The 27397-nt window shown below is 33.0% G+C and overlaps 1 protein-coding gene across 1 annotated transcript in view; it reads left to right on the plus strand.

Annotated features, from left to right (window-relative positions):
* LOC149773309 (uncharacterized) overlaps positions 1-27397 on the plus strand; it is a 112983-nt gene that overhangs the window by 23196 nt on the left and 62390 nt on the right. Inside the window, exons 3-7 of the mRNA XM_089946471.1 lie at positions 7141-7157; positions 8360-8491; positions 19528-19563; positions 20195-20230; positions 22945-23084. Of these exons, the coding sequence (XP_089802597.1) occupies positions 7141-7157; positions 8360-8491; positions 19528-19563; positions 20195-20230; positions 22945-23084 (361 nt within the window). The remainder of the gene's footprint in view (positions 1-7140; positions 7158-8359; positions 8492-19527; positions 19564-20194; positions 20231-22944; positions 23085-27397) is intronic.

Below are 27397 nucleotides of genomic sequence, written 5' to 3' on the forward strand. Positions count from 1 at the left end.
TTTTGGAGATCTTCATTTTACTCCTAGAATATTTGCTGCTAACATCATCATGTTCCCTCATTGGAGATGTACTTAAATGATCTATAGTAGAAGTCACATGAGTCATGTATGCATATTTACTCATTTTAAATTAAATACAAATTGGTCTTTAAAAATTTAACACTACTTTTATTTAACCAAAGCCTATTTAATCCTGATTATTGAATGAACTGCAACTTAAATGTCATCAAGAAAATACCAAATGAAATTATAAATCTCTACGGTCTTTTACAATGGTGACCATGTACTTAACTTGGGTCAAGAAAAAAGCACTTCGAGTGGAATCATCACAATATGAGGTAGTATGAATTGTTTTATCGATTTTGCCATGTGCACTTCTTGGGCATCTATATAATGACCTTCCAAAGGAATGTGGATGTATACTTGCCACTTAAAGTTATGTAGATTAAAATTTAAAAAAATGACACCCGTTACTGAAATAGTCTGTTGAATGCCTACATGATCTGTGTGACTTTTACTCTAGTCAGTGTAATTTTTTCTTGCACATCAAATAAAGTTTGTATCATGTTCTGTTCATAGACTTGAACAAGCCTGCATCATTGCTGTTCAAAGAGCTTTTCTAAGATGTTCCTAAATTAATTTATTTTATCAATATGTTCAGCATATGTGTTTGAAAATGCATTTATCATCTTTTGGGTCTGTTTAAATTTGTATGATGCATTTGAATGAAACAACAATTTAATCTTTGTTGTGATATTAATTACATGCCAGTCATTTAGCAGAATAATCCCTTTACCAGAGATTTCCATAAATTATTTTGAAAATCTGTATTATAACCATGCTAATCCTTCAAAATGAAAGGATATATCTCTGACTGGGTTGTGCCTTTGAAATGGTATCTTTGAGATTATTAATACTTGACTAGTTGTAAGCTGTTACATATGTGATTGTTATGATGGAACTGATGTTTGTAGTTCATACCAATTACAGTGATTCCAATGCTACCCCATATGAGCTCCTAATATGCCATATAACATCCTAGTAGGCCTAGATGTCATTCAGATTCATCAAAGTGCAATGTATTTGTAACTGATATCAACCTTACATCATCAGATTAACTTTCATTTATTTGCAATCAAATCAGACATCAACATTTCAAATGTGAAAGAATTTTTTTTCCAGTAGTAGGATTCAGACCAACAATGTTGTGTTTGGTTACCAGACATTGCTGCACAAGTGTTATATGGATAAGTAACAGAAAAGAGTGAAAAGCAACAAGCTTTGCAAAGTTCAACAAATAATTTATTTCCTTAGAAAACAAAGTGAATTTATAAAGCAAAGGAACTTATCGTATTGTGAATTAAATCCCAAATAATCCTAGAATGACAGACACAAGTCCTAATAATTAAAGTTGTGAATAAACTTTAGTAGAAATTGAAATTAAATCCTTTGCTGAAGGTGATGATGTTCCTGTGTTGGCCTGTATTGTGGTTTTGTACCAATAGTTTTTTATTGATTTGCATTAATATATTTCCAGGTTTTAATTAACTATAAATTCTAGTGAATTTCTCTTTTACTAGAATCTTTTTTTTTTACAAGTTCTCTGCATTTCCAGAGAAAAATCACTTGATTAAATAATTTAAGAAATACATTCCAGCCCAAGTAAACTACTGGGCACAACAATAATTAGAGTTTGATTCTGTTAGATCATGAGGCATGAATAAATAATATTTTCCAGTAACAAGATTATATAATATTCTTCCTAACCTCAGGTCACATTTAGCATTTTTTTTAAAAACTATTACCTATTGGAAAATGTCAATCTCTAAATGCTTACAAGATATAATGGTCGTTATGATTAGAAGATCTGTTACTAAAATTATAATCTACAACCTGGAATATGTCAGATATGCCAGGTATATTTGTAGGAAACCCCAATAACCTAAACCCAGACCCAAATAAACATGTTTACTTCTATTAATAATGATCCTAATATTAAACCCATACACATAGGGAATATTTTAGCTGTGTATTAGTTGTTTACAGAATATTAAAAAAAAAAAATTTTGGTCAAGCAGAAAATAAACATGATTTTGGCTGAACATCAACTCCAACATACAATGTTACATTACAATAGCATATAATGATTTTAAAAAAAAATATTAAAAAAACTAACAAACAGTGCAGATTAAATACACATAACAGAAGCTAAGATAAAAAAGTACATCATTTTAATTACAATTTCATGACATTATACATGGCGCCTTGTAATGGTAAGCATACATAGTCATGAATAGTAATTTTAGGTCTAATAAATATTTACAAGGTTGATTGCCTGTCAAAAATTTAAGGTATTTTCAATATTTGCAGAAACATAGTTCTGGTATGAAGTTAGGCATGTCTTTATTTGAGGTTAAAGCAAACCAAAATTAGGACATTCTATGACTACATTAAAAACAACTCACTTTTCTTTGAATTAAACTTGCCAAAATGAGCTGCTTGCTGATTTACATTCATCATACCAAAACCAACTGAATCTGTTTTAAACACAGCAGAAAGCTTATATGGCTAAATATAGATTGGGTAGTAACTGTGTTAAAACTGTTTTTGCTGTGTATAATCATACTGTATACAGTGTCAGAGACACAGGTTACACATAGGATATGGCTTTTTTGCTAAATTAAGCAAAAGTCATACAGTATGGAGGCTGTGACCTAGAAAACTAGCAAAAAAATAAAAAAATACAAAACTGCCATTGTCAAATGGCAGAGGCCAAAAACAAAAAAAAGACAAAGCAAAGGAGAAAAGAACTATTCAAAAGGAATATGACCCTTTCAAATGTAAAGGGTACCGGTAGTTAGAGAACTTGCTTGGAATATGGAAACAGGATGCATGCTAAGACCACATTAAAGCTGTTATGGTTCATTCAGTTCAACATTGAGAATGATATCCTAGACCAGGGGTGTCCAAAGTCCGGCCCGCGAGCCAATCACGGCCTGCGGTAAGATTTCATACCGCCCGCAGCTTCGATCATATAATGTATTATTTATGGCCCGCTAGCCTGCGAACCCTTCTCTGCTCATTTCTGCCATGGTGACTGAAAAGAAAAAGAGGAAAGCTGACAATGAGGGCTGCCGCTTTCAGGAGAGATGGGAATTACAGTACCTTTTCACTGAAAATCGAGGCAAATTGTGTTTGTCTCATTTGTAATGAGATGGTTGCCTTGTTTAAGGATTTCAGTGTAAAGAGACACTACCAGACTAAACATGTAACACATACGACAAGCTAATAGGGAGTGACCGCGCTGAAAAAGTGAAGCAACTCCAAGCTGCTCTGGCATCACAACAGCGATTTCTGAAAGATCTTTTAAAAGACAAAAGCAAAATTCACTTGTTTTAAACTTTACTGATAACAGAAAACTTTGCATTAGTTATAACTCCTGTTTAAAATGACCATGAGGCAAAGATATTTATCTAACTCATGGAAATTTAAGGTATTACATACAGTTCAATGTTATCTGACTCTCCAGATATGAATGTAAGGCATAATTGTGTTTTTAGAGTTGTTCTTGTCTGCCTGAGTGGCTTATATTTAGTTACATTGCCATTTGAAAAATAAAGATAATTGTGACAATGAAAATTGTTTTATTTATTTATTATTTGTTTTTTATTTATTTATTGTTCTATAACCATGTATATTTGCATGTAACTTTTGTGGTTTAAAAAAACATCAGAAGGAACTATTGGCCCCCGGGAATCTTCACTTTATCACATCTGGCCCTCTTTGCAAAAGGTTTGGACACCCCTGTCCTAGACTGTAGTTCTGTGAATTTTCATGCAAGCCTCTCATAATATAGTTAAAGTTATAGAATTCTTTTCAGACATAAATGATTTCAACACCATTTATATCAGCATACGGAGCAATACTACTTGTTTTTGATATATCCTGAAAAAGAGCGGTCTCTGTACATGTAATTGGCCATGTTATCCCAGGAGTTATGGCAGTTCATTTTTGATACAGGACTAATCAATTATGGAAACCACGGCATGACACTGGTAAACAAACATAACATTGTCTGCTCATTAGATAAATTATATAACAAAATAAAACATACATGAAGTAAACTTTAATTTAGTTTAAAAAAATTAGAGGGTCCAGATGATGTTTTTGAATTAGGTGAATATATCCAGATTTCAAGATGCTGTGAAAATTCACTGTGCTCCATACATGGATATCGGCCATGATGCTGAGCTTAAACTATAACTGTCCAGCTGCATCATGCTGATGTGGATGCATTTATACAGTTCCAGCAATCTACTGCTGGAACCTATGATTCCATAGACTTAATTTCATGAGTAGCTGTATTTTGGATACCACTGACTCATCTTTGGAGGCTGTGTCTAGTTCTGTCACAGACAGTGGATAAGGATCTTGATTTTTATGCAGACTATAAATCAGGCTGGTCATCAATGATTTGATTATGATGCCCAGCATCTATGTAAGTTCTGTAATGATCTGGATTGGCTGGACAGTGAGCATCATTGTCCTGGTTTGTAAATAGTAGCCATGTTATGCTTAATTTAATAAAATGTAATAAATTTGACATATGACCTAAATATTTTATTTTGTGTTGTTTATGTTCTATATTGCATTAAATAAATAACCATACTAAAGGCCAATTCATTGACTACATTTTGTCATCTTGTGTGATAAAAAGTTGGAATATTTGGTCATGGACAGGACCAGTAGTCTTTTCAAGTTACTGGCCCAGTGGGCCTGCAGGATTGTTTGGCAAGTTTCACACATTATTCAGAAAACCATTCAGAAATTCTTTTACTTGGTGATGCAGATTTGACAATCAATTTAGGTAAATATGAGTTTCACCATGCTTATGTGACATCTTTAGTACATATTCTGTCAAGTCAAACCTTTAGAAGTTGGGGTCAAGGCTATGAATTCCAGTGCCTGGTAGTAAAAAGCATCGGATGTGAATTTTGTACATGTCTGATTACTATCAGAAATTTGATCAAATTTTTCTATAATTGCTGAACCCCTCACAAATTTGTTGAGTAAGAAATGCAAGTTTCATTGATCTGATGAATGTCAGGAGTAATTAGATAAATTAAAGGCCATAAATAAGAGTGCACCAGTTCTATCAGCTCTAAGTTTAAGAGAATTATTTAAAATGTTGATGCAAGTAATATAGGGGCTGCTTGAGTATTGATTCAAAAAGTACAAAAATGGTGTGGATGATCCAGTGTGCTATTTTTCTAATAGAAGCTAAACAAGCATTAGTGAAATTATTCCACAATCAATATAGAATGTTTGCCTTTGATATTGGCTTTGCAACACTTTGAAGTCCAGAATAAATCCAAAAACTAAAGGTGATGATGTGTCTGCTATAACTCCTAGTATGTTGATGTGCCAGCAGTAATATAATTCCTGGTTTGAATTCACTAAAAACTCCAGTGAATGTCTCTATCCAAGAATTTTATCAGAGCACTTTTGTATTTCCAGAGAAAATAATCACTTGAATTCAGTAATTTGAAGAAAATAGATTCCAGCCCAAAGTTACTGGTCACAACATATAATACAACTTGATTGTGCTAAATCTTAAAGCATGAATCTTAAAGCATGAATGATAAAATTCTCTCATTTACAATATATATAGTTCTCTACTTGACCCCAGGTCACAATTAGCATTTTCTAATTAAAAAAAGAACATTACCTAATGGAAAAAAACTTTCTAGACTGATCCTAATGTTTACAAAATCAAAACCATAGCCTGGAATACACTCAGGAAATTCCAAAAGTTAGACCCAAATAAACATATTTACTTCTTCTGTTAATGATATTGCTGATTTTAAACCCCTATACATAGAGAATAATTTAGCTATGTATTAGTTGTTTACAATGAATAAAGTAAAATAAGTCAATTTGGGTCAAGCAGAAATGAACTTAGTTTTGGACAAGGTCAAGTCCAACACAACATTGTTACATTACAATAGCATGTAATGATATAAAATAAAACTTAACAAACAAAGCAAATTAAATATACATAACACTATAGATAACAATATAGATATATAGGTAGGTAGGTAGTGTGTTTTACCTTTGTCCATGATTGAAGATAATTGTGTATGTACCTTATTTTTGTCATGTTTGTAAGTTATAAACAAGTTGTTGACTGATATTTGAATTCCAAGTCTAGCCTTATTTACAAACATAAAATGTTCTGAAAGTTACCTCGTGACCCACATCCAGGTCATTTTACAGTGTCTTAGGTTTCTCTAGAAGTTTATGGTAAGTAAAATTATTCATTCCCATTTTGATCCAGTCTGTCAAATCATTTACTGTTGTATTAAGATAGAATTTGAGAGGGATCATTTATTTAAACTATTAAATGGAATTATAAAGTGTTTATTGACCATTTTGGACTCAATCTTTATTTTGGGGAATATTGTTAGTTCATTCAAGGTCATTCTGGATTATATCATTGTGATCCATCAAGACTGTTGGTACATAAAGTTATTCACGGAACACTTGATACTTTTGGACTTGTGATAGAACCTTATGGATTATTTGAGATTTAGTTCATAATACTGTAGTTCCTGTTAAATTTTTACTTTGTAACTTAGAGAAATAAATTTATTTGTTGATTGTAATAAATGTGTTCGTTTGCCTCTTTCTGTTACTTAGTTTAAGACCACAGAATCATCACAATATCTTGAAATGACTACTATAGATAATCTTTCTGCACTGCAAGTATTTGCTAACCTGTACAGATCTAACATATGAGAACATGAGAACAAATGCATTAGCCTAGCATCCATGGTTTGTTGTCATTCATAAGAAGATACATGTTATCCTCACATCATCAAAACCAGTCAGAAGTCTGGTAAAACTTTGTCCACATATTAGCCTTGAGATCTTATGATATCTTTGAGATATTCAATATGGCAACCAGGGTGGTTGTCTTAAACTTGACACATGCAGTCAACCCAAGGTCCAGTTGATCCCAATTCTGCTTATTACTAAGTCTTGGATTGATTTGCTTTTTATTACAAGTTTGTCTTAATGACGTATAAAAATAAATGTCAACATGATATACATGCTACCAGATCTTTTTTCTGATTACAGAAAACATAGAAAGAGTCGTGAGTATTGCTTTTGTCTTAGTAAATTCAATCATAATCCATTGTGTTGACAGTTTTTCATAAGTCCACTGTACATATTAGGTAGGTTACTGAATGATTGTAATTTGGTATTACAGATATTTATGAAGGCATTAATATGTGCAGTACTATGCAGGGTCTATATAACCTGTTGTCCATAGTGAACATGGCTTTTCTTGGAAAATGTATCTGAGTACATGAGTCAGAGAGTTAGGATGCAATAGAAAGTGAAAGTTTACATTTGGCCTCTATTCAGGAAAGTTGATTATAGTCTGTAGAGGAAATTAAAAATAATATAAACTTGACCAACTTATAGATTTTTGATGATTAACTCTATTTCTACTATTGTGGTGGGACTTTCAATGGTGACTTTCTCATTGAGAATGGATGTAATTTAATTATGTTGGATATGTTATGATGGCATATTTTTGATGTGGTAAATGTTATTACAAAAAAGTAGAAATTACTGCTCTATTTTGATATAATAATGTAATAGAGTAATATGGACTTTCTACTCGCATTACTAATACAGCAGGAAAAAGCTAATTTTTTTTAGACTTGAGCAGATTGGTAAGAACTGCACAGTGATAGGTGGACCCTTGCAAAAATTTAGGATTCATTTGATATTTTGAGTAAGAAAGTGGCCAGGATATGAAAACAATGGATCCAGTATGCTAAAGAAAACAAAACAAAAATCAAAAACATCTTTTGTACGCCTGGCATCTGGCTGAACAAAAGTTTTCTGGAAACAGATGTATTCATAAGTAATCTCAAAATGCATTTCCATTTGTTTAGAAAAAGTTGAGATAGGCCAAATTCTTAAAAAATCTAGGAAAATTTCAAGACTGTAATGTTGATACTAAGAAGTGATGTTAATATTCCTAGGAATTGGTGTCTAAAAACAAGTTTTGTACCTATAAATATAAAGATGTGAGATACTTGATAAAATAAAGCTAGTAGCCAAATAAGAAAACTGCAGATTCGACTTACATCTGGTTTGTAATAATAAAAAGCTGATAAGTGTAATATGGTTATACACCTGAATGTATTTATAAAGTTAGCTCACAGCTAAGACATTTTTTTTTATTTTTTAAATTCATTACATATAATATACATTGTGTTTCTAGACAGTTTGTAACTTTTTATTTTTTTCCCACTAATAAAACCTAACTCTTTATTTCTAGAATTAAAGGACAATCCAGTATATGATCCCACCATTTCAAGATCTGGTACTGGTATAGCAATGGTCATTCATGCAGAGGATCCCAGTAAACTGTATGCCCAAGTTGACAAGACCAAAACCAACAAGGAAAAAGGTGAGATTTCATATTTTAAATCTACACAAGTTTTACTAAGTTTTCATTATTTCCTAGTTGAAATGTATAGATGTAGTTGCATTTTCAATGACTTACATGGAAATACAACTTAAGATATACTTAAAATATATATATATATATATATATATATATATATATATATATATATATATATATATATATATATATATATATATATATGGTTGCCATATTAACTAATTTTAGGAAGCAAATCAAATGTCCATCAGCAATTTGAGAATTATATAATATGGCAACCAGACACTTTCTGAACTTAGTATAAGAGCACTTGAACAAGCTGTAGCAAAAAGAAACTTTGCTGTATGTAATTATTAAATGTGGTGGATAATGTTTATTATTTTTATCAAGATTTACTCTTAGTTTATCTTATGTATTATCCTTCCATGCTACACTAGTTTTGTCTCAAACGTTTTATGCTTATAAAAATATTTAGTAGCCATAAGGTACAGTCTATTGTTATGATATTCATCAGTATACACATTTCTGTCACCAATTGAGCTTCTGCACAATAGCTTTGATGTCCAAGTCAGAAGAAAAGAAAACAGTGTCACTATGACTAAATGAAGGAAAATGGTTTCTGCATAATTACTGGAGTTCTCTAATCTACAGGTATCAAACTTTCTGGATTTTGGTAAGGAAAAATCATGTCAGTTTTGGGCTTTAAAGATTAAAGGCCAAGGTCATTGTGACTGAAACAAGAACATTTATTTCTGCACAATGACAAGTTCTCCCTCACCTATGGTTACCAAACATTGTGGGTGGCATGCATTTAACCATAACCAGAACCCTATTCATTTTTAGTCATGACATCAAAGGTCAAGGTGGCTCTGAAAATAACAAAATATTTCTTTCTGCATAATAAGATTAATTCAGTATGACAGATCTCAATCAAGGGTAAGGAAGAAGGCATTTGATATGGTGTTCAAAAGGTAAAGGCCAAGGACTGATGGTTTATTCAGAGTAACATTAAATTTCTTCCATTATTCAAAGTAGTAAAAACCCTTTCAACAATCTCTTATCAAATATCACTATACAGAACATGATCAGAGTTGAGAAGAAGTAGGAAGACCATTAAAGGCTGTACAGATGATGCTAATCTTCTGTAGCAGTGTGGCCACTATTACTATAACATTGTGAAGTCACTGGTGCTAAAAATAGAAAAATATTTAAACAACTTCAAAACTTCTGAATTCAATTTGACTCAACTTACCTGAAATTATCCAGGCAGGAAGACCATTAAGATTTGTACAGATGATGACAAATCACCATCCAGTGTGGCCACCATTACAGTAAAATAAAAAAAAACATCTTCATCTCTGATTTGATTTGAATCTGAATTTTTTTTAACATAGCCATAACAATGTTTCAGTCATATAGCTACAATGTCTGCAGTGTGACAGTTTATAGTGATGTCTAGCACTGGGGCATCATGCTGCAGACATGTAGCATGATGTCCCACCCAGTCACATTATCCTGACACCAGGCCGACTAGTCCTAACACTAAACTCCTAATCTGAGTGCCAAGCGAGGCAGCTGTTAGTGCCATTTTTTGTAAGTCTATGATATGACTCGGCTGAGGATCAACCTCCAGCATCCGAGGCAGATGCTCTAACCACTAGGCCACTGGAGCAGTCTCTTCATCTCTGAAACTACTGAATAATAATAATAATAATAATACTTTATTTATAGAGGGTGACTCATGAGTCAAGGACTATTCTCCCTTAAGTCCCTCTTAAGGAGGGTATAACATCGTGCATTATATGAAAGATAGCAATAATTACTGTTTATTTTAGCATGTTTAGTATTAAAATACTAAAATTTCCATTATCTATTAGAAACAAATACATGTTCATGATATCGCTTCTTAAATACTGTAATATTGTCAGCAGATTTTACATGTAGTGGAAGCTTGTTCCAAAGAATTGTACCAAAGTATTGGAAGCGCTTTTTAGATTGCTCTGTTCTTGGTTTTGGTGCTAGAAGGTTTCCATCTGATATTGATCTCAACTAGTATTGTGTTGAAAAAGGCCTGAATAAGTCCATGTAGACATTTATATACAAGAACTGCCTTGTGAAAATCTATCCTTTCATATACTGAAAACCATTTGAGTCTTGTAGACAGTGCTTTTGAGGGATGATCAATAGAGTCAGTTAAAATGAGGTGTGTTGCTAGTTTCTGAAGTTTATAAATCCTGTCAAGCTCAGATTTAGCACAGTTTTTCCATACTTTTGAACAATAATCCATTGTTGGAAGAATATATGACTTGTAGTATAGATTGTGATTTTCCGTAGATAAATATGTCTTGATTCTGCTGAGTATGGCAATTTTGGATGACAGTGTTTTACAATGCTTATCAATATCCCATTGTAAATTATTATCTACAGACACACCTACAAGCTTTTCATGTTTGACATTTTCTAACGGATGCTTATTTATTGTAAGAGATAGTTCTGGGTTCCTTGACTTGTGTAGCTTTTGTGATGTCCCCAAATAATACATTTTGTTTTACCTTCATTAATTACCATCATATTTTGTTGTGCCCAATTTTGAACTCTAATAAGGTATGAGTTTAATCTATTTGAATAACTTCAGTATCAGAACTAAAAATGTATACAAGGTTGCATCATCTACAAACAAATCTGTATTTGTGGAATTGTTTGAATTTGATCAGACTGGACAGAAAGCATTCTGGCTTAGAAAAATTTTATCTGCCAAAAACTTTGCCATGTTTATAGTAAATTGAAAATCCTTGAAATAACTTCTTAAAAACTACTCAGCAGACTTTATTCATATTTGACAGAAAGCATCCCGACATAGCAAGTGTTTAAGAACTGAAAGTGAATAGCTATTGATTATGGCCAAAGCTACTAAAAATGGAAGCAACTTTAAAAGATTTCTTCAAAACAGTTTATTTAATTTGCCAAAACTTTTAAGAAAGCATTCTGGCCTAGGGCCCTTTCTGTTTGAATGATGTCAGTTGAATAGGTAAATATGGCTAACAAAATAAAACCTTCAAATGATTTCTGAATACCACTAAACAGAATATGATCACCTTTTACAGAAAGCATTCTTGCTGTTACAAAAAAAAAAGAAAAATAGAAAGATACTTTAATGCCTTCTCAATAATTGCTCAACAGAATTTAGTAATATTTGCCACATAGAAAAGAAAACCTTGTAGACAGGTACAAATGATAATGATCTGCCATCTGATGACATTACTAAAACTTGGAAAACCTTTTAATGACTTTATGTCCTCATGTGCTGGCTAAATTTGACCAAGTTTGACAAAGGATTGCTGTCATTAGGATATTTCATGTCTGTACAAAAAAATTATACCAATCTTCAAAAAAATATTACAGCCTTTTTAAACATAGAGAAACCTTTAAATGATTGGTTCAGCACAGAATGCAGTATGCAGTTCAGCAGTATCAATAAGATCAGTTTTCATTTGGCCTGACAATATTTCAAATGACAGAATTATTTTACACATAGAATATCATCGCACTCGACATTACCAGGATGACCACAATGATTCTCAATTTAACTTGTGACAGCAGGTCAGAGACAACATTCAAAGCTGTTTGTTTTTTCACCAACTGTGGAACCAGGTGGTTTGATATTGATTACTCCTGCATCAACTGTGTATCTTCCACATCATAATAATTGGTTCATATATATTTGTTTTAGCCTTGTGAATCAAGACTCAGGCATATTGTATATCTTTATGGTGACACACTGACATTAGAACTGTACATCAGAAATCGACCTATTTAATATAATGACAGTCATACATGGACAAGTAATACAAGTGAGTGTTGAAAACATGAAAAAACACATTTACATGACATATTACAGAACAGGCTTGGTAATGTCATTCATGGATTGTTCACAGGCATGCAAAAGGTACTTGCAGCCTTAACTGCACATGCTGCACTTATAACTAAACAAGTTGCAATGCAAGTTGTCAATAGCATCAAAAATGTTGCTGTAGATTGGTTTAAAAATCTGGAATTGCATGCATTCAATTAGTTTGAGACTGACTACAATATTTTTTTACTCAAGCACCATCAACAGTGGTTGAACTAAAGGTGTTTACAATGAACAGAAATAATACCAGCAAAGGTTGGTAAAATTATTATTGAGGCTTCCCAAGAATAACTGATTTGGTGATTGCAAATCTGGCAGTGGGGAGAGGATTAAAAAGGTACTAAACAAAATCAATAATGTATTTTTTTAAAATGTCTGAATTCAAAAAATATACTGAGATGATCCTGCATTTCATATGAGCATGCCTGTGTTGGTGGATCAAAGCAAAAGAGACTATTATCCTGATGAGCAAAAAGTAGAATTTCAAGTACAGGTTATATCTAAGTTTTTTCTTCCGTGTGATGCCTTCTTGAAGGAAAACTGGTAGTATCAATTATCCCACCAATACCAGTGGGTTTTGTTAACAATGGAATCCCAGCATTTTTCAACAGCACACCATATTCCATCAATGGAAAGGAAATCAACTCAATTCTTGACAGTGTTGACATTTCCTCACTAATTCTTGAACTTGCCAGGTAACAGTGATGATTACATGAGATCAGCTGGTCCATCTTTGAAGGATACATCTGATAATGCAGGTTTTTAACCGTGTTCAATTACGTGACCTCAGAATGATCCACACGGTGCTGATGCAGATGTACAAATTGTAGTAGTAAGCCCTACCAACCCTTTTAACAATGAATTCACATCAAGGACATTTCATTATGATTCTCATGTGCCATTCCCGTATGTGACATATTTGGGTTTTGTACAGATGTTCGCAAGGTTATTTTGGGGGCCAGATGTGTGGTCATGATAATCAGTAAGGATAAACTCAATGATTTGTATATTGAAATGCCATGAAGACATCTGGGTAGGGTTGAGTTGCCTGTACTAATTTTATGGATGCCTATGTTATCCCCTTCATTTACCACGAAGATAGCTTCTTGTCATTTATGCAGATGGGAACATCATCATTGGTGTTGTTTCTCACACATACCACCGTTGCACACCCACCAAGTGATATTGTGGGGCAGTTTACATGGCAACATATACCCAACATGGCCTTACTGCACCCAGATGTCTTCATGGCATTTCAATATACAAATCAAGATAATGACCAACTCATAGCAAGACTTTATAATTTAAACTTAGAAAGTGACTGTTATCAGGAACCCTTTAAAGAAAGTTTGATTGACTATGCACATAATCAGTGCATATCACAGTCTGTTGTCGAATATGGACTGGCATCAAAACATTGACACTGGTTTGCAAATGTCCCAACATGACTTCATTACATTTTGCCTGATTTATTCATTTGTATTGGAACATCCAGGCTAGAGTTGTTTAAGCAGTCCAATATTGACATATATTTCATGCACATGTAATGTTGATAGTGGTTATTAATATCATGCCATGATTTTTGACAAAATTTTTTGTTGGCAGATGTGGGTGGTTGAATGGGGGACCTTGGTGTAAGTGTGGAAAATTGACTCTATAACTGAATCTGTCACATCTTCAGATGATAATGTCCTATTATGAAGTAAAGGTTGGCCTAGTGAAAATCAGCTTGGGAAAATAAAAAATGCAATGAAAAAACAATTGTTGGGTTATATTGAAACTTTCTGCAACAAAATTAACTGGAATTGTTATAGTGTGGTTGACCTAAATACAACTTGATCAGTTTAATGTGGCTAAATGAAATATTACCTTGTTGACATTAAAAGTATCCAACTCGGAGGGGATTCAATTGCAAAAGACCAGTGGAATATTTCCATTCCTTGCAGTGATTCAAAAGTGGCAGTATTAGGGGATATTGGAACATCACCAAGGATGACATTGAGAAAGGTGGTTGTCAGTCACATAAGAATAAAACATGGAAATGGTCTTTGATTACCAGGAACAACTCATTGAGTACCATTGGAAATAGGTCTTTGATTAATTGTTACAACACACAGGAGGTCATTTGTCCATTAGCATTCATTATTTGCTTGTGATTGACATGTCAGTGAAACATTCTGAATTGTTTTCATGTAAAATGAGCTTAAAATGATGTGTGAAACCAGTATTGTTAATGTAGATTTGTCAAGAGGATCTGGCACTCATTGGGTTTCATAGTTATTGTAATGACTTTTAGAAAATCCATTAAATTATCTTACATAAAGTTCTGCAAAAAGGATTACAAAAATTCCATATTGCTATTTTGTTTTTACAAAAATTAATGAGAATATAATCATGATTATATACAAATAAGGTGGTTTTCATGGTTGTTTTATTGTTTTGTATTATTTTTTAACCTCGTATTATGATATGTTAAGATTGGAAAGGTTCCTATTCGAAATGGCTTCAAAAATATGCCAAGTTACAATTTAGACAGTGACATTAGTGATTAAGAAATAAAAGAATCACCTTTATGATCAAGCAGAAAGGTCACTTATCTTTTCTGTGCAGAAAAATCACTTATCATTTCCTTTAGTAATTGTTTAACCACGTAATATTTTGTTATTTTACTTGAATCCAGAAAAGAAGTTCATGTTTCAAATGGCTTTAAAAAAATACCAATGTGTGATATCGATATGTCAAACTAACAAGGCATTTTTTCTGAGCATATGTTTGATATAATCCCAAATGAAAAACAACTATTTGTTGCCTCAGTTAATACTTATCAGACTTTTTGTTACCTTCCTGTAAATTTGTAATTGATGTATTGAATATTGAAAGAGGTGACTAAGAAATCAAATAATCACTATTTATAATTTATTTCATTCTTTTGTTACCTTTTAGCCACATATTTTGATGTTTTCTTTATTTGAAGTTTGCATTTCAAACAGCTTGGAAAAAATACAAATGTAAGATGTAGATGCATCAAACTATGACTTGCAGACAAGTCACAGATCATTACTTTTTTAAGCCAGTTATTTTGATTTTTGATTTGACTCAAGGAGATGTTCACATTTCCAATGGTTTTGAAACAATACTGATGTACAATACAGGTACATTAAGCTACGGATTTAATTTTTACTGAGAATTTGTTTCATATAATACCAAATGAAATACATGACTATATGTTACCTCAAATAAAACTGACATGACCTATTTTTAACTTTGTATAACACATTGAATAATGAAACAGTAGATCAAGAAATAAAGAAATAATCACTATTTATAATCATACAGAAGGGCCTTTAATAATCTCTCCTTGAAGCAGCAGTTCTTCAATTAATCTACTCTCATTTATCGATCTACCCTTATTTGTCTTCTTTACTGTGTGAAAATACAAGCTTGATGCATAAACTCTCTTATTGTCATTACAGTATCTACTGGTGTTTATTAACAACTGGACAAAGGCCTTCGCAGAGCATATCCTTAAATATTATAATTAATTAGTGCTCTTATTAAGTCCATCACCATAACAAAATATCACATGCATTTTAAAATGTTAGTTCGGAAGCCCATCAGTATTTTCTAATCCAGCAAAATTATATCTCAGTACATGCTTAAAAGCGAAGAACACGGATCAATGGTCAATTAGTCTTATTGTTTCATTATAGTCATAAAAAACTTTGTCATTTTCTTTCATTAATTGGAAAGTCACTGACTCTGTTAAATTGATTTGTGTGTGTGTGTGTATATATATATATATATATATATATATACTATCTGTTAAGTGCTTGTACCGTTTTTGTCTTAGATATAATTAACATTTTATTGTGAATTTATTCTATGATACAATCCTCGATTGTTATCTTTATTGATGAGTACAAATAACAAGTGATGTGTATGATCACTTGTCCTTACAACGTCTGTATGAACAATGGCCTTGATAGCACATTGAGAGATTTCATTTCCTTAAATATAGTCTCATTTCTATATCAGTAGCCTCTTTAACCTCATCTTTCGAATGTTGCCATATTTAGTTTCAACTGGAATAACCTGACTAAATCTCTAAGCATATTTATTTAGCATGTAAATAACACTGCATAGCCATGTGGTTGTTGTGACAATGTATATCATAATTAAAACAAGAATGTATTGTTGATTTAGAGGTGCTAATTGATAATCAAATATAATAGTGTGCTAGTATTTGAAGAAGATCACAATCGTCAGATACCTGAAAATACAGATTACAATCAACCAACCTAACCCTAACTCTTTTCTCTCTCTTTCCAAAAGCTACAAATAAAAATCACCCTGAATAAATACGGCCATGCACATTGAACACAACGTTGTTTCGTTCTCTCTCTCTCTGTCTCATACTTAGTTCTTTTTATTGCAGTTTGATTATGTGGTTACTTTAAATTTCTTGACAATGTGGACTCATATTGTTGCATACAAATTTACCCATATCTGAAACATGCTCATATAATCATGATCATTTTGCCAACATAACACACCGTAACAACTACAAAGAAGTATGCTCTAAATGCAGATGAGCTTGGACACTGAGTCATTATCATTTTAGCCCTCTCTCTCTCTCTCTCTCTCTCTCTCTCTCTCTCTCTCTCACTAATAACAACAGAATTCTTTTGGAGTACTTTTATTTTTATTTTAATTGGATTCTTGTGTCAAGAGCAGAATGAGAAAATAAATACTTTTATTTTTTATTTGTACCGTTAGGTTGTCAAGTATCGTGTGTTCTGTAGACCTTGTTTGGGAATGGTCCCTTTATTTTTTATATGCTGTCAGTACCAGAAAATGATAATTATTTATTATACTTTTAATACTTTGTACTCTGAAATTAATAATTATTTTTTCATGTATGAAAAATTAAATCAAATACAGTAATATCAGAATCTAAGGATATAATATTCAGATCAGAGCATAATGACAAGTCACTTAAACTATTTTAGGTTGCATGCTCATTTAAGATCAGTAAAGGTGACAGAATAGAGACACACAAGTTAAATATCACGAGTGATGGGTACTTAACTGTGTCTGGTGTTTGCGTTTAAGATTAGATTTATTATTATATACATGATAAATTCTGACCAAGGTGATGAGGTTGCAGAATTTCTGGACAAAGTGATTATGGCCTAACAATTCATGCCAACATTCACTGTGATTTCATTGCACTTGTTGATGAATATTTGCATGAAAACAGTATTATAAACCCTCATACACTCTAAAATATAATCTTGTTAAGAGTCAGATGGAAATCAGCCATTGAAACCACCTGATGTACCCATACCAACTTGAAGCCAGCTTTGAATCATTGCATTAACATTTGAAAATGCCCAATCATTAACTGCACACCAAGTGTGAAAACTCTGAGATTGATTATACAACAATGAATATGTAATGCCAACAGTAACTCATTTCAGACAAAAAAATATCTCAACTATTATTTAACAAGGGTGCCCTTCTCTGCATAACATTTAATGCACAAGGCATGGATGTAACCAGAATATTTTTAAATGATCGTAATGCCAGGCCCCATTAAGATAGAATTGCTGAAAACTTAAATACTGTTAAGGCAGATATTTTTAATGATTGTATGACAGCTGTGGCAGTTAAAAAGGATAATTGGTTAGAAGGGTGTGTGTCTGTTGCACCAGGATTTGATAAGTACAGACAAGACAAAGTACAGACAATTATACTACTTAATTACATTATTAATAGAAGAAATATGATAAATTTTATTGACATAAAAAAAAATATGTGGAAGTGCAACTGCAACATGAAATCATCAAAAGAACAGCATTGGTCATGAAATATGGATGCACATATTTGGTTATAGATGCTGTTTGTTTTATTGCAGCAACAAGAACTGTTGGCCATGGTGTGGCAGGAATTGTGGCAGCAACAACCATCATAGGTTCACCAATTGAAAATTGTTGGAATTATATCAGTATTTACTAGTGTGTCAGCTGGTGCTATCAAATTAAATTTTATATGATTTATTCACAAATACATATTTATTCAGAATTGTATTTGGTAGTTCTTGAGGATAAAATAATAATCATTGCTGAATTCTGAACTTTGTTTACAGAAATAGACAATCGGCGGCATTTTTGGGCACAATAAGGAACTGTGTGGGTGTGGATTTACAAAGCAAAGTAAACCTCTGCCCATAGTATCATAATGGTGGTTTTGACGTTTACCATTTTTGGTCACATCATTCTATGCCTGGTAACTGTCCTTTTGTATGCTCGGATATTGGATCACTTCAGCTGATTATGATCTTTGGATTGCAGATACATATTGATTGGACTTTTTACCTGTGTAAATAAAAGTCATGAAAGTAGTGTCACAATAGTGCTTTTGTTGGTTACTGATCTACTAGGTCAACTTTCTCTTCCCACATTGACTCGTTCCACTTGTATGGTCACTTTCACTGATGTGGACCTACAGGTGTGTATGCATGTTATGTGGCCTTATTTACCAATATGAGCAGAAGTCATGGGGGATAGAAGCTGTGACCTAGATTACTAACCAGAATCCATAACCTCTTTGATGACACTGCTACATGGTGCCTTGTACATATTAAAGTGAAGTTTTTTAACATTTAATTGTGTTCCCATGAACAAGTTGATAGTCCTCATTCAAACACTGACTTTTAGTTCTAAATTCCATGCCTTGTGTATTTAGCTGGCTTGTAAGCATGATAATATAAACAAATATGAATAAACTTTTCATCAATTAACTTTAACATCTTTTGTTTGAAAAATTTTTGTAATAACAGAAGAACGTTACTTCTAGATTTAAACAAACTTTGCAGTTTGTTATATCTTGACATTTTCTGATGCTGTGTATCAGAAATACCCCATTGAACTATAAAATAATGTTTCAAGTATGGATGTAGGTTACAAATTAAAAAATAGGGCTACACTAATTCACAAATATCAATGTAGACACAATTGACTACAGATATATTACTCAGTGACACATTTAAAAGTTTTGTGTGTGTTTTAAAACATTTTTTTGTTTCATTGTTTAATTTGTTTTACTAGTTTTCTCATTATTATTACAGCTGCAGCAAAAGGAAAGCATGGGAAAACTTCCAGAGGTATGTCTATTGATGTACTTATCTAGTTAATACTGAATATACTTACTCATTGATTCAAAGAGACTTTGTAGCAGTTATGCTGATGTAGCCCTAGTGGTACTCTTTTACCATGTTAAATAGTTAGTATAATGGGATCTTTCCATCATCCATCCATACTCCTCCTAAACTACTTAGGCAATTCCCTTGAAACTTTGCACACATATATTCATCCCATCCAGCTGGTCCTTAAAATAATAATGCTGATATGGCAGCCAACTTGAAAATCTTGTTATCACAAATCTACTTGAAGAGACAGTCATGCTGACATGGGGTTTTCACCAGAAGAAGTCTTATAATGTCCGTTTGGGCTTAAGTGAAAATGGTGGTGATCTGACATTCAGTGTGGCCACCAGGGCAATCTTGAAAACTTAGCTATTGCTACTCCTGAATGGAAATTGATTGCTTCATATACTGTTATCTCTATTCAGTTTTCTTGGAATGAATGGCTTATATCAACATTTGATTAACATAGGATTTTTACAATTGGACTTCTTATCTTGAATGCCTAGAATTTGTTCTTACCCAATAGAGCATCAGTCCCTTGAGGGACTCTTGTTTGCATGTTTCATTGTTTTTCTGTTAATTATTGCAGCAGCATCGAAAGGAAAACATGGGAAAACGTCCAGAGGTATGTCTGTTAATTACTTAATAGGTTAACACATTAACCCCTGGAGCTTTTTGTCATTTTCGCCTGAAAATCGAGTAGGAAAAACATTTTGAAAGCTATTTCTGAATAGACTTGAAAACAACAAATCCTTGGTCATCTTTCAATAACATACTACCTAGTTGTGTTAGAAACATCGTTTTTCATTGGCTATTTGACTCGTGCATGAGCAGAAGGGTAAAAGTTGGATATTTTGGTGTGTTTTTTTAATATCTTTTAAATATTTTTTGGGGTTCAAAGGAGCCATTATTTTTGTATGGAGACCACTCTTTATTCCAAATGCCCATCTTATCCTACTCTTTGCAAAAGCTCATCTGTCTGTTTGCAGTTCATACCGGTTGGTCTTAGATCTGAGACCAAAAAGTCTAAAATCTGGTCACAAAATCGGATTCCAACCATGGGCGAATTTTGGGTAGAAAAAGTCGGGTCCAAAAATGAGTTAATTTTTATCTGTATTTTGTAGTGCAACTAGATATTCCAGATTATTTGGTATCATTGTAGAGCTACATCTGTCTACCTTTCTATAATACCACCCACTTTAGTGTATCATGCATGACCATGACGCTACAGAGCTCGGCAGTAGGCTAGTACCTCCTGCCCCATTAAGTTGTCACTAGGGGTTAAATGTGTTAACACTTAATATATTTGCTCAGTGATTTAGTCAGTATCTGCTATAATGTTTTTTTTTGGTGCTTTACTGCACAGCATCACAAGTTGGTTGCTTAGTGTTGAGGTAATTGAAGTAAAGTACCTTGCCCAAGGACACATCAGTGTAACTGACCCAGCCTGGTATGATGATAGCATTCGATCCCACACCCTTTCAGTCTTGAGTCTGGCATACTAACATATGAGTCATCACACCTCCCACCAGACAAGGCATTGCAGCTCCAGTTATACTTTTTACCATCTTAAATTGTCAATGTAATTAGTGGGGGGTGGGGAGTAGGTTATTATGCACTCTGCTGTGATTGCTGCAAAATAAAATGACATGTTTGGCTAAATAACTTGAAGTAGTGTTGTTGTTGCAATCAGTAGACCTTTCCTGCAGCTAAAAAATAAATTAGCTACTACATAGAGTGACTCATTTTAAACTTAAGGTTTTAAATAGGTATTAATTTTAGGCATTGCTGGTGTCTTATTTACAACATATAGCAAACATAGTTCTATTATGATTGCCCTATTCTTTATTTTCAATCATGAAACTGGAAGTGGAGTATTCAAATGAAAAAAATTGAAAAGTTCAGGTAGAAAAAACTAATGATTTTCATATCACCAGCTTGTGTGAATTTTTTGTTTCACTTGATTCATACTAGTTCTCCTTGCATTTTGAAATTGATAATAAAAATTTCTTCCATTTTCTATTACTTGCATTGATACAAAATCTTCATGAAAATATTAATATCTTCAAATGCTATTTTATATATGCATGAATATAATGACTTCTTAAAATTCCTTATCTTGCAATATTTAGCCTCTGAACTTTAATTTAGTATTTTAACAACTTTGCAAACTTAGTGATTTTATACTGGTAGGAGGGCATTTTAAATGCTTTATAGATTTCTTGCAAATTTAATCTTCCATATGGGTATTGATGTACATAAAGGTAAGGTGTCTTGCAACTGATTGGATGAGTATGTTGCCACTATAGGTTCTCCATTTCTGTTCAGACTTGGTATAGAAGTTTCATATCATCTAGATCCCAGGTGATGACAGCTTTGTCCAACGAGAAGGAATTCGGGCATCTTCTATACTCCGTTGGCTGTGTATCGCAAAGACTGACATCTGCCTATATTTAGTGAGCTAATCTAGCATCTGCCTGGCTGAGCTTATTTATCTCTGATAAAAAGTAGGTTAGAACATGTATAAGGTAAAGAAAGCAAACCAGGATGCAATAGCATGCTTTCTTGAGTAGGTGGTGACACTGATGATAGGATCACTCATGACCATTTTTTCACACACAATAAACATATTTCAAGACTTGACGTTTAGGCCTTTTGAAAAACAAACACAGTTCCTAAAAGGATATTGAAATATTTCACTTTAGTTGTATGACCTCATTTGCTAAAATTAGATAAAAGATTCTCATAAACACAAGACTTGTGCATATCTGTGAATTTTAATCACACTTTGTTTTTATTGCATTCCTGTGAATAAGTTAAAATTCTCTGGCATTGATTTTGTGGACCTAGATCTTGACTAAGGATTCTTTCTGTTGTGACATATAAGTATGATAGCACAAACAAATATTAATGGATTGTTATTGTACAACACAGACTGTGGACATATCTCAAAAATACTTTGGAAGATGCTACTTCCAAACTTTATTCTCTTTTTTTTATTTTCTTCCCAAAAATATTTTTGATTGAATCAAGTTCAGGTGCAAAGACCCAATGTACTTTGTACTACACTTGATGGTATCTCATTTTAGAAAACAGTTTGTTACATAATTTTATATATTCAAGTTTCTCAAGAATATCAGAGATCATTTTGATACTGGATTCTTGGACATTCTTTTTGATGAGTAGAGTGTCAGTCCTGCAAGAAACTCGTATAAACTTTTAGTAGGATCCTAGAATACAAAAAATCAATTGCAGTTGGCCAAAATATTTAATTTATTTGAACATCCTAGATTTTGTAATAGTCCATTCTTAAAATGCGAATTATTACTCTCTCTTTAGGGGATATTTATGAAAATACTACCCAGGCTGTGAAAACAACAGAAAATGAATATGAGAATCCAGGACAGTTAGCAGCAGGACCCAGCTCTGGTGACAATGTCTATGAAAGTACTGAAGCATCTGTTTCCAAAGGCCAATTGGTAGGTAAATTGCAATGAATCTTTCTGTAGGTTGTGGTTGCTCTGTGACTGTATTAATAGTTATACTGTAATAATAGTATTTCATTTGTAATACCTATAATTTAGTGCTGCAATTCTTTAGTATAATTTTTTCAGAATTTCTTGTTTGGTCTCTTATCATGCAGTTTATTGAAGACAGTAAGAACTGAAACCATGGTGCTCCCTGCATCATTGATCTATTAGCTACCTGATATCACCACATCACCTAATCATAGCCGTCAGTTCATTGTTTTATTTTTAACTCATGTTCATATTGTGATCAAATTTGTACTAACTGAACATAGTGCTCTTCGACACCAGTTTGTCTGTCAGGGTGGCCATCTTGAAAATCTTGTTGTAGCTACTCCTCTTGAATGACAGGATTTTCACAGAAATAATCATGATATGTAGGTTGTGCCAATTTGACAGTTAAATTTGGTTACCTGGGTGTCCATCATAAAAATCTTAATAATGCAGCCCATTATGACATGCTTTACTATAACACAGTTCCAGATATGACACTGTAGTGAATCATCCCCAAAATCAAAATTATAAATTTTTTAATTTAAAACAAAATTAAAAAATAATTTTTGACATCTATCATTTCAAACCTTTACATCAAAAAGCTACTGTACTTGATTTGGACATTACCAGAACTTGTTTTTACTGTGTCATGATTTAATTGGAATTAGCCACTCTTGTATTCAGACAAGGTAAGATATTGTGTTGGTAACAATATTGAATACCCAAAATTACCTATGTCTCTAATAATCCATAATGTTTCTTGGTCCTTATCAATCATTTTTCTATGAACATGAATAAATATCAGCTGATTTCAATATTCCACTAAAACCACCTTAAACAACACAATAACAGTTAAACAATACAAAAATTCTTAATACACCTCTTCCTCAAAAACTCACGCACATCGGGGTCCGAAAACATCAAATGCATTATAAGTGAGGCGCAAGTTGTCGAGGGACCTATAAAAGAAAAGCCAAAATCAATAAAGGGATCAACGTTACGGCAAAAGGTGGGTGGGTGGGTTGTCAGGTTATAGTGTTGAATACTCAATTTATGATCGAGCTGAGATTAAATGTGAATAAATCTCTCTTCATAACAGTGTACTTTGTTTATTTTTTCCTCATAGAGAAACATTAATTTCAGGATAAATTACAGTATATTGAGGAGATCATCAAAAACATTATTCCACATGGTTTCCGTTCGTTTAACATGTGTACCACTTTACCACTTCACACATTGTGTACTACATCACTGATTTGTGTGTTGAATTGGATACATTCTAGTTTTATTGTTTGATCCAAATGAGACTTTTTTTTTTAAATACAAAAGATCGGCACACTTTTCGAGAAACATTGTCGATTGAACGAATGAACGATAGATTTGATTGTGGTAGAAATAAAATGAAAAAATCACAAGGGTTAATCATAAGCAGCATGAATTCAATGGGTCTACAAATTTAAAACGATGAAAATTTGAACACGATAATACTTGGTGTTTGTGACATGCTTGACAAATAGAACTTCAAATTTTGAAAAATAAATCAGTTCATTTTTTGTGTTACTCCTTGATTTCTCTGCCGCCGAGCAAAATCCCGCAGATTTCTCAACTGTATGATCTTTACATAGTCAACATTTTGGGTCTGCAGCCACCCTATGGCAATATTAAGATGGTTTGGATAATTACACGCAGCTTCCTGATTCACTGAGCATATTTCTCCTGACAACGAATTTTTTAAAATCCATGTCAGCGCTGGAATCTCCAAAGCCATCCTTGGCTTGCCCTAAAATGAAATTTGTTGTCCATAATTTTTGCCATTTTCCCTGCTTGGGCCTTGAGAATTGTTCCGGAGATGGGAACACCTTGTTCATGTTGCTGTGTGAACCATGTGTACACAGCATCTTTTAATTTGGTATCTTGTCCAATCCATGCTCCTTTTCGTTTGATCCCATCATCTGAATCAACATCATATAAGTAATCCTGAAGTTTCTGCTCATCATTAAGCCAACCTCAAAGTGTCGACTCAGCAATTTTTAGTTCATTGCGAACTTTGGCTCTCACTTCACAATTATGAACCCTGTCTATGATGCACAGCTTTTCAGTCACTGAGTATGCCTTTCACTTGATTCCTTTACTCTCCATGGTCACATTTACAAATGATTAAGACACATTACTGATTGATAATATATACTTTAATGATGCTAAGTGCATAAAAATGTGAAATCATTTTCTATTGGTCAAATAAAATGAATTTTGATAACGGTAGTGACCACAAGAACTTATGCTCAGATTTGCATGCCTTTGAATTTTTTCTTTGTACCTCCCTTGCTTGATTTGATTCAAAAAAGCATATTCAAACTGATCTAACAACACAGTTCTCTTTTAATTGATTTTTTAATGCAACAAGCACTTCCTGAGTTGTTGATCAAAACAAAGCCGGCATGTAATTAGGTTCTCACAGAAGTATTCATGGGTTTCGATGTAATGGTTGATTGACTCTTTTCATGTTTTCATAGAACAGAATATGTTGCGATTATAATGTTTATACTGAAACGGAATTAAAGGATTAGAATGTGACTTTCACTTAGCAAGACATTTAATTGGTGTTTATTTTATTCTCTTTTGCCACCTGTTAGCATTTACCAGAAGTTTTCATTAATCGATATTTCACCATACTGTTTATTTACAGTATACTGACAACTATTTATCATAAAAAACTTACATAATACATGATATTATATTTAGAATGTGCAAATTTCACAATATGGATTCTATCTTTTTGGGCATTAATCACCATTTTCGATGATAAAATGAGCAATGTATCAAGGTTTAATTTACCAAGTCTGACCATAATTTTTTTACATTCAGCATATTTTAAAGATATTAAACATGTGTTTTCTTTGGAATAAAATCGGGAGCCATGCCAGACACCGCGTTATAAGCAGGATCGCGAGTTATCCAGGCACAAGTTATCAAGGGAGTGGTGTACTAACTTAATTGTTTTGCCAAAATTGTTTTTTTTTTTTTTTTGTTGGTCTTTTCTTTTTACCTCACATTAACCAAAGGTGGGCCAATTTTATTCAAAGATTAGAAAGCCATCATAGATCCATTTATTACATGTACAACATAATAAAATATATATGATACCATTCTCTAGTGTGTGATGTTTACTGATCACATATGCCCTTTTTGCAGAACAGTTGCTGAACAATGTTGGTAAGCACTTCATGCTGTAAGCCTGTCATTTTTAGCATGGCATCCCATCGTATGTTTGAAGAGTTCTAGTAGTGGATCAAATTTAAGCCATAGTTTTCATTGAGGTAGCACAAAATGTCTCAGATTCTTCCACCAATGGTAGCACATAATGGTCTCCAAGTATCCAGTGTTTTGGCAGTCAAAACTCCTCCAAACATTTTGCACATGCACATGGTGACCTCTTCAGAATTTCCAAAATTATTGATTTGGCTAAAGAGGGCTTTAAAAGATAAGTGACACCTTTGTTTGTTTGGGGTTTTTGGGATGGAGGGATAAGTCCTGAGCTTGAGCTAGTACACATTGCAGGCCAATACCCTGTACACTCCAGTAATATAGCAGCGTTACCTGGATAGAATCTCCATCCTTGTCCTTTTTACAAATATGGCTGGTATCAATTACATCCCAGATAAAACTATTCATGTATAACCATTTCAGCTAGAATGGCTGTCAGAATAAAAAAGGAATTGCTTGCTTGTCCTTTTTAAGGGAATTTGACTATAGTAACAATGCTACAGTGTTAATTCCTAAACCCATTTAGTAACATTACTCTATATCCAGGCACTGATTTTGTGATCTCCAAAACCTGATTTAGTAACAGTACTACAACTGATGTAGTAACAATACTTAAAAGCTATCTCCCCAAACCCACGTAGTAACATTGCCCTATGTCCAGGCACTAATTTTGTGAACTCCAAAATCTGATGTAGTAACAATACTACAACTGATGTAGTAGAAATACTTCATAGTTCTAATGCAATCCCCCAAACCCATGTAGTAGCATTACCCTGTTTCCCAGCACTGATTTTGTGATCTCCAAAACCTGATGTAGTAACAATACTACAATTGATGTAGAAACAATACTTCATAGTTATCCCCCCAAGCCCATAAAGTAACATTACCCTATGCCCAGGCACTGATTTTGTGATCTCCAAAACCTGATGTAGTAACAATACCACAACTGATGTAGTAACAATACTACATAGCTCTAATGCAATCCCCTAAACCCATGTAGTAACATT

This window comes from Sinohyriopsis cumingii, unplaced genomic scaffold (assembly GCF_028554795.1).
Source record: "Sinohyriopsis cumingii isolate HCF-2022 unplaced genomic scaffold, ASM2855479v2 utg000695l, whole genome shotgun sequence".
Lineage (NCBI taxonomy): Eukaryota > Metazoa > Mollusca > Bivalvia > Unionida > Unionidae > Sinohyriopsis > Sinohyriopsis cumingii.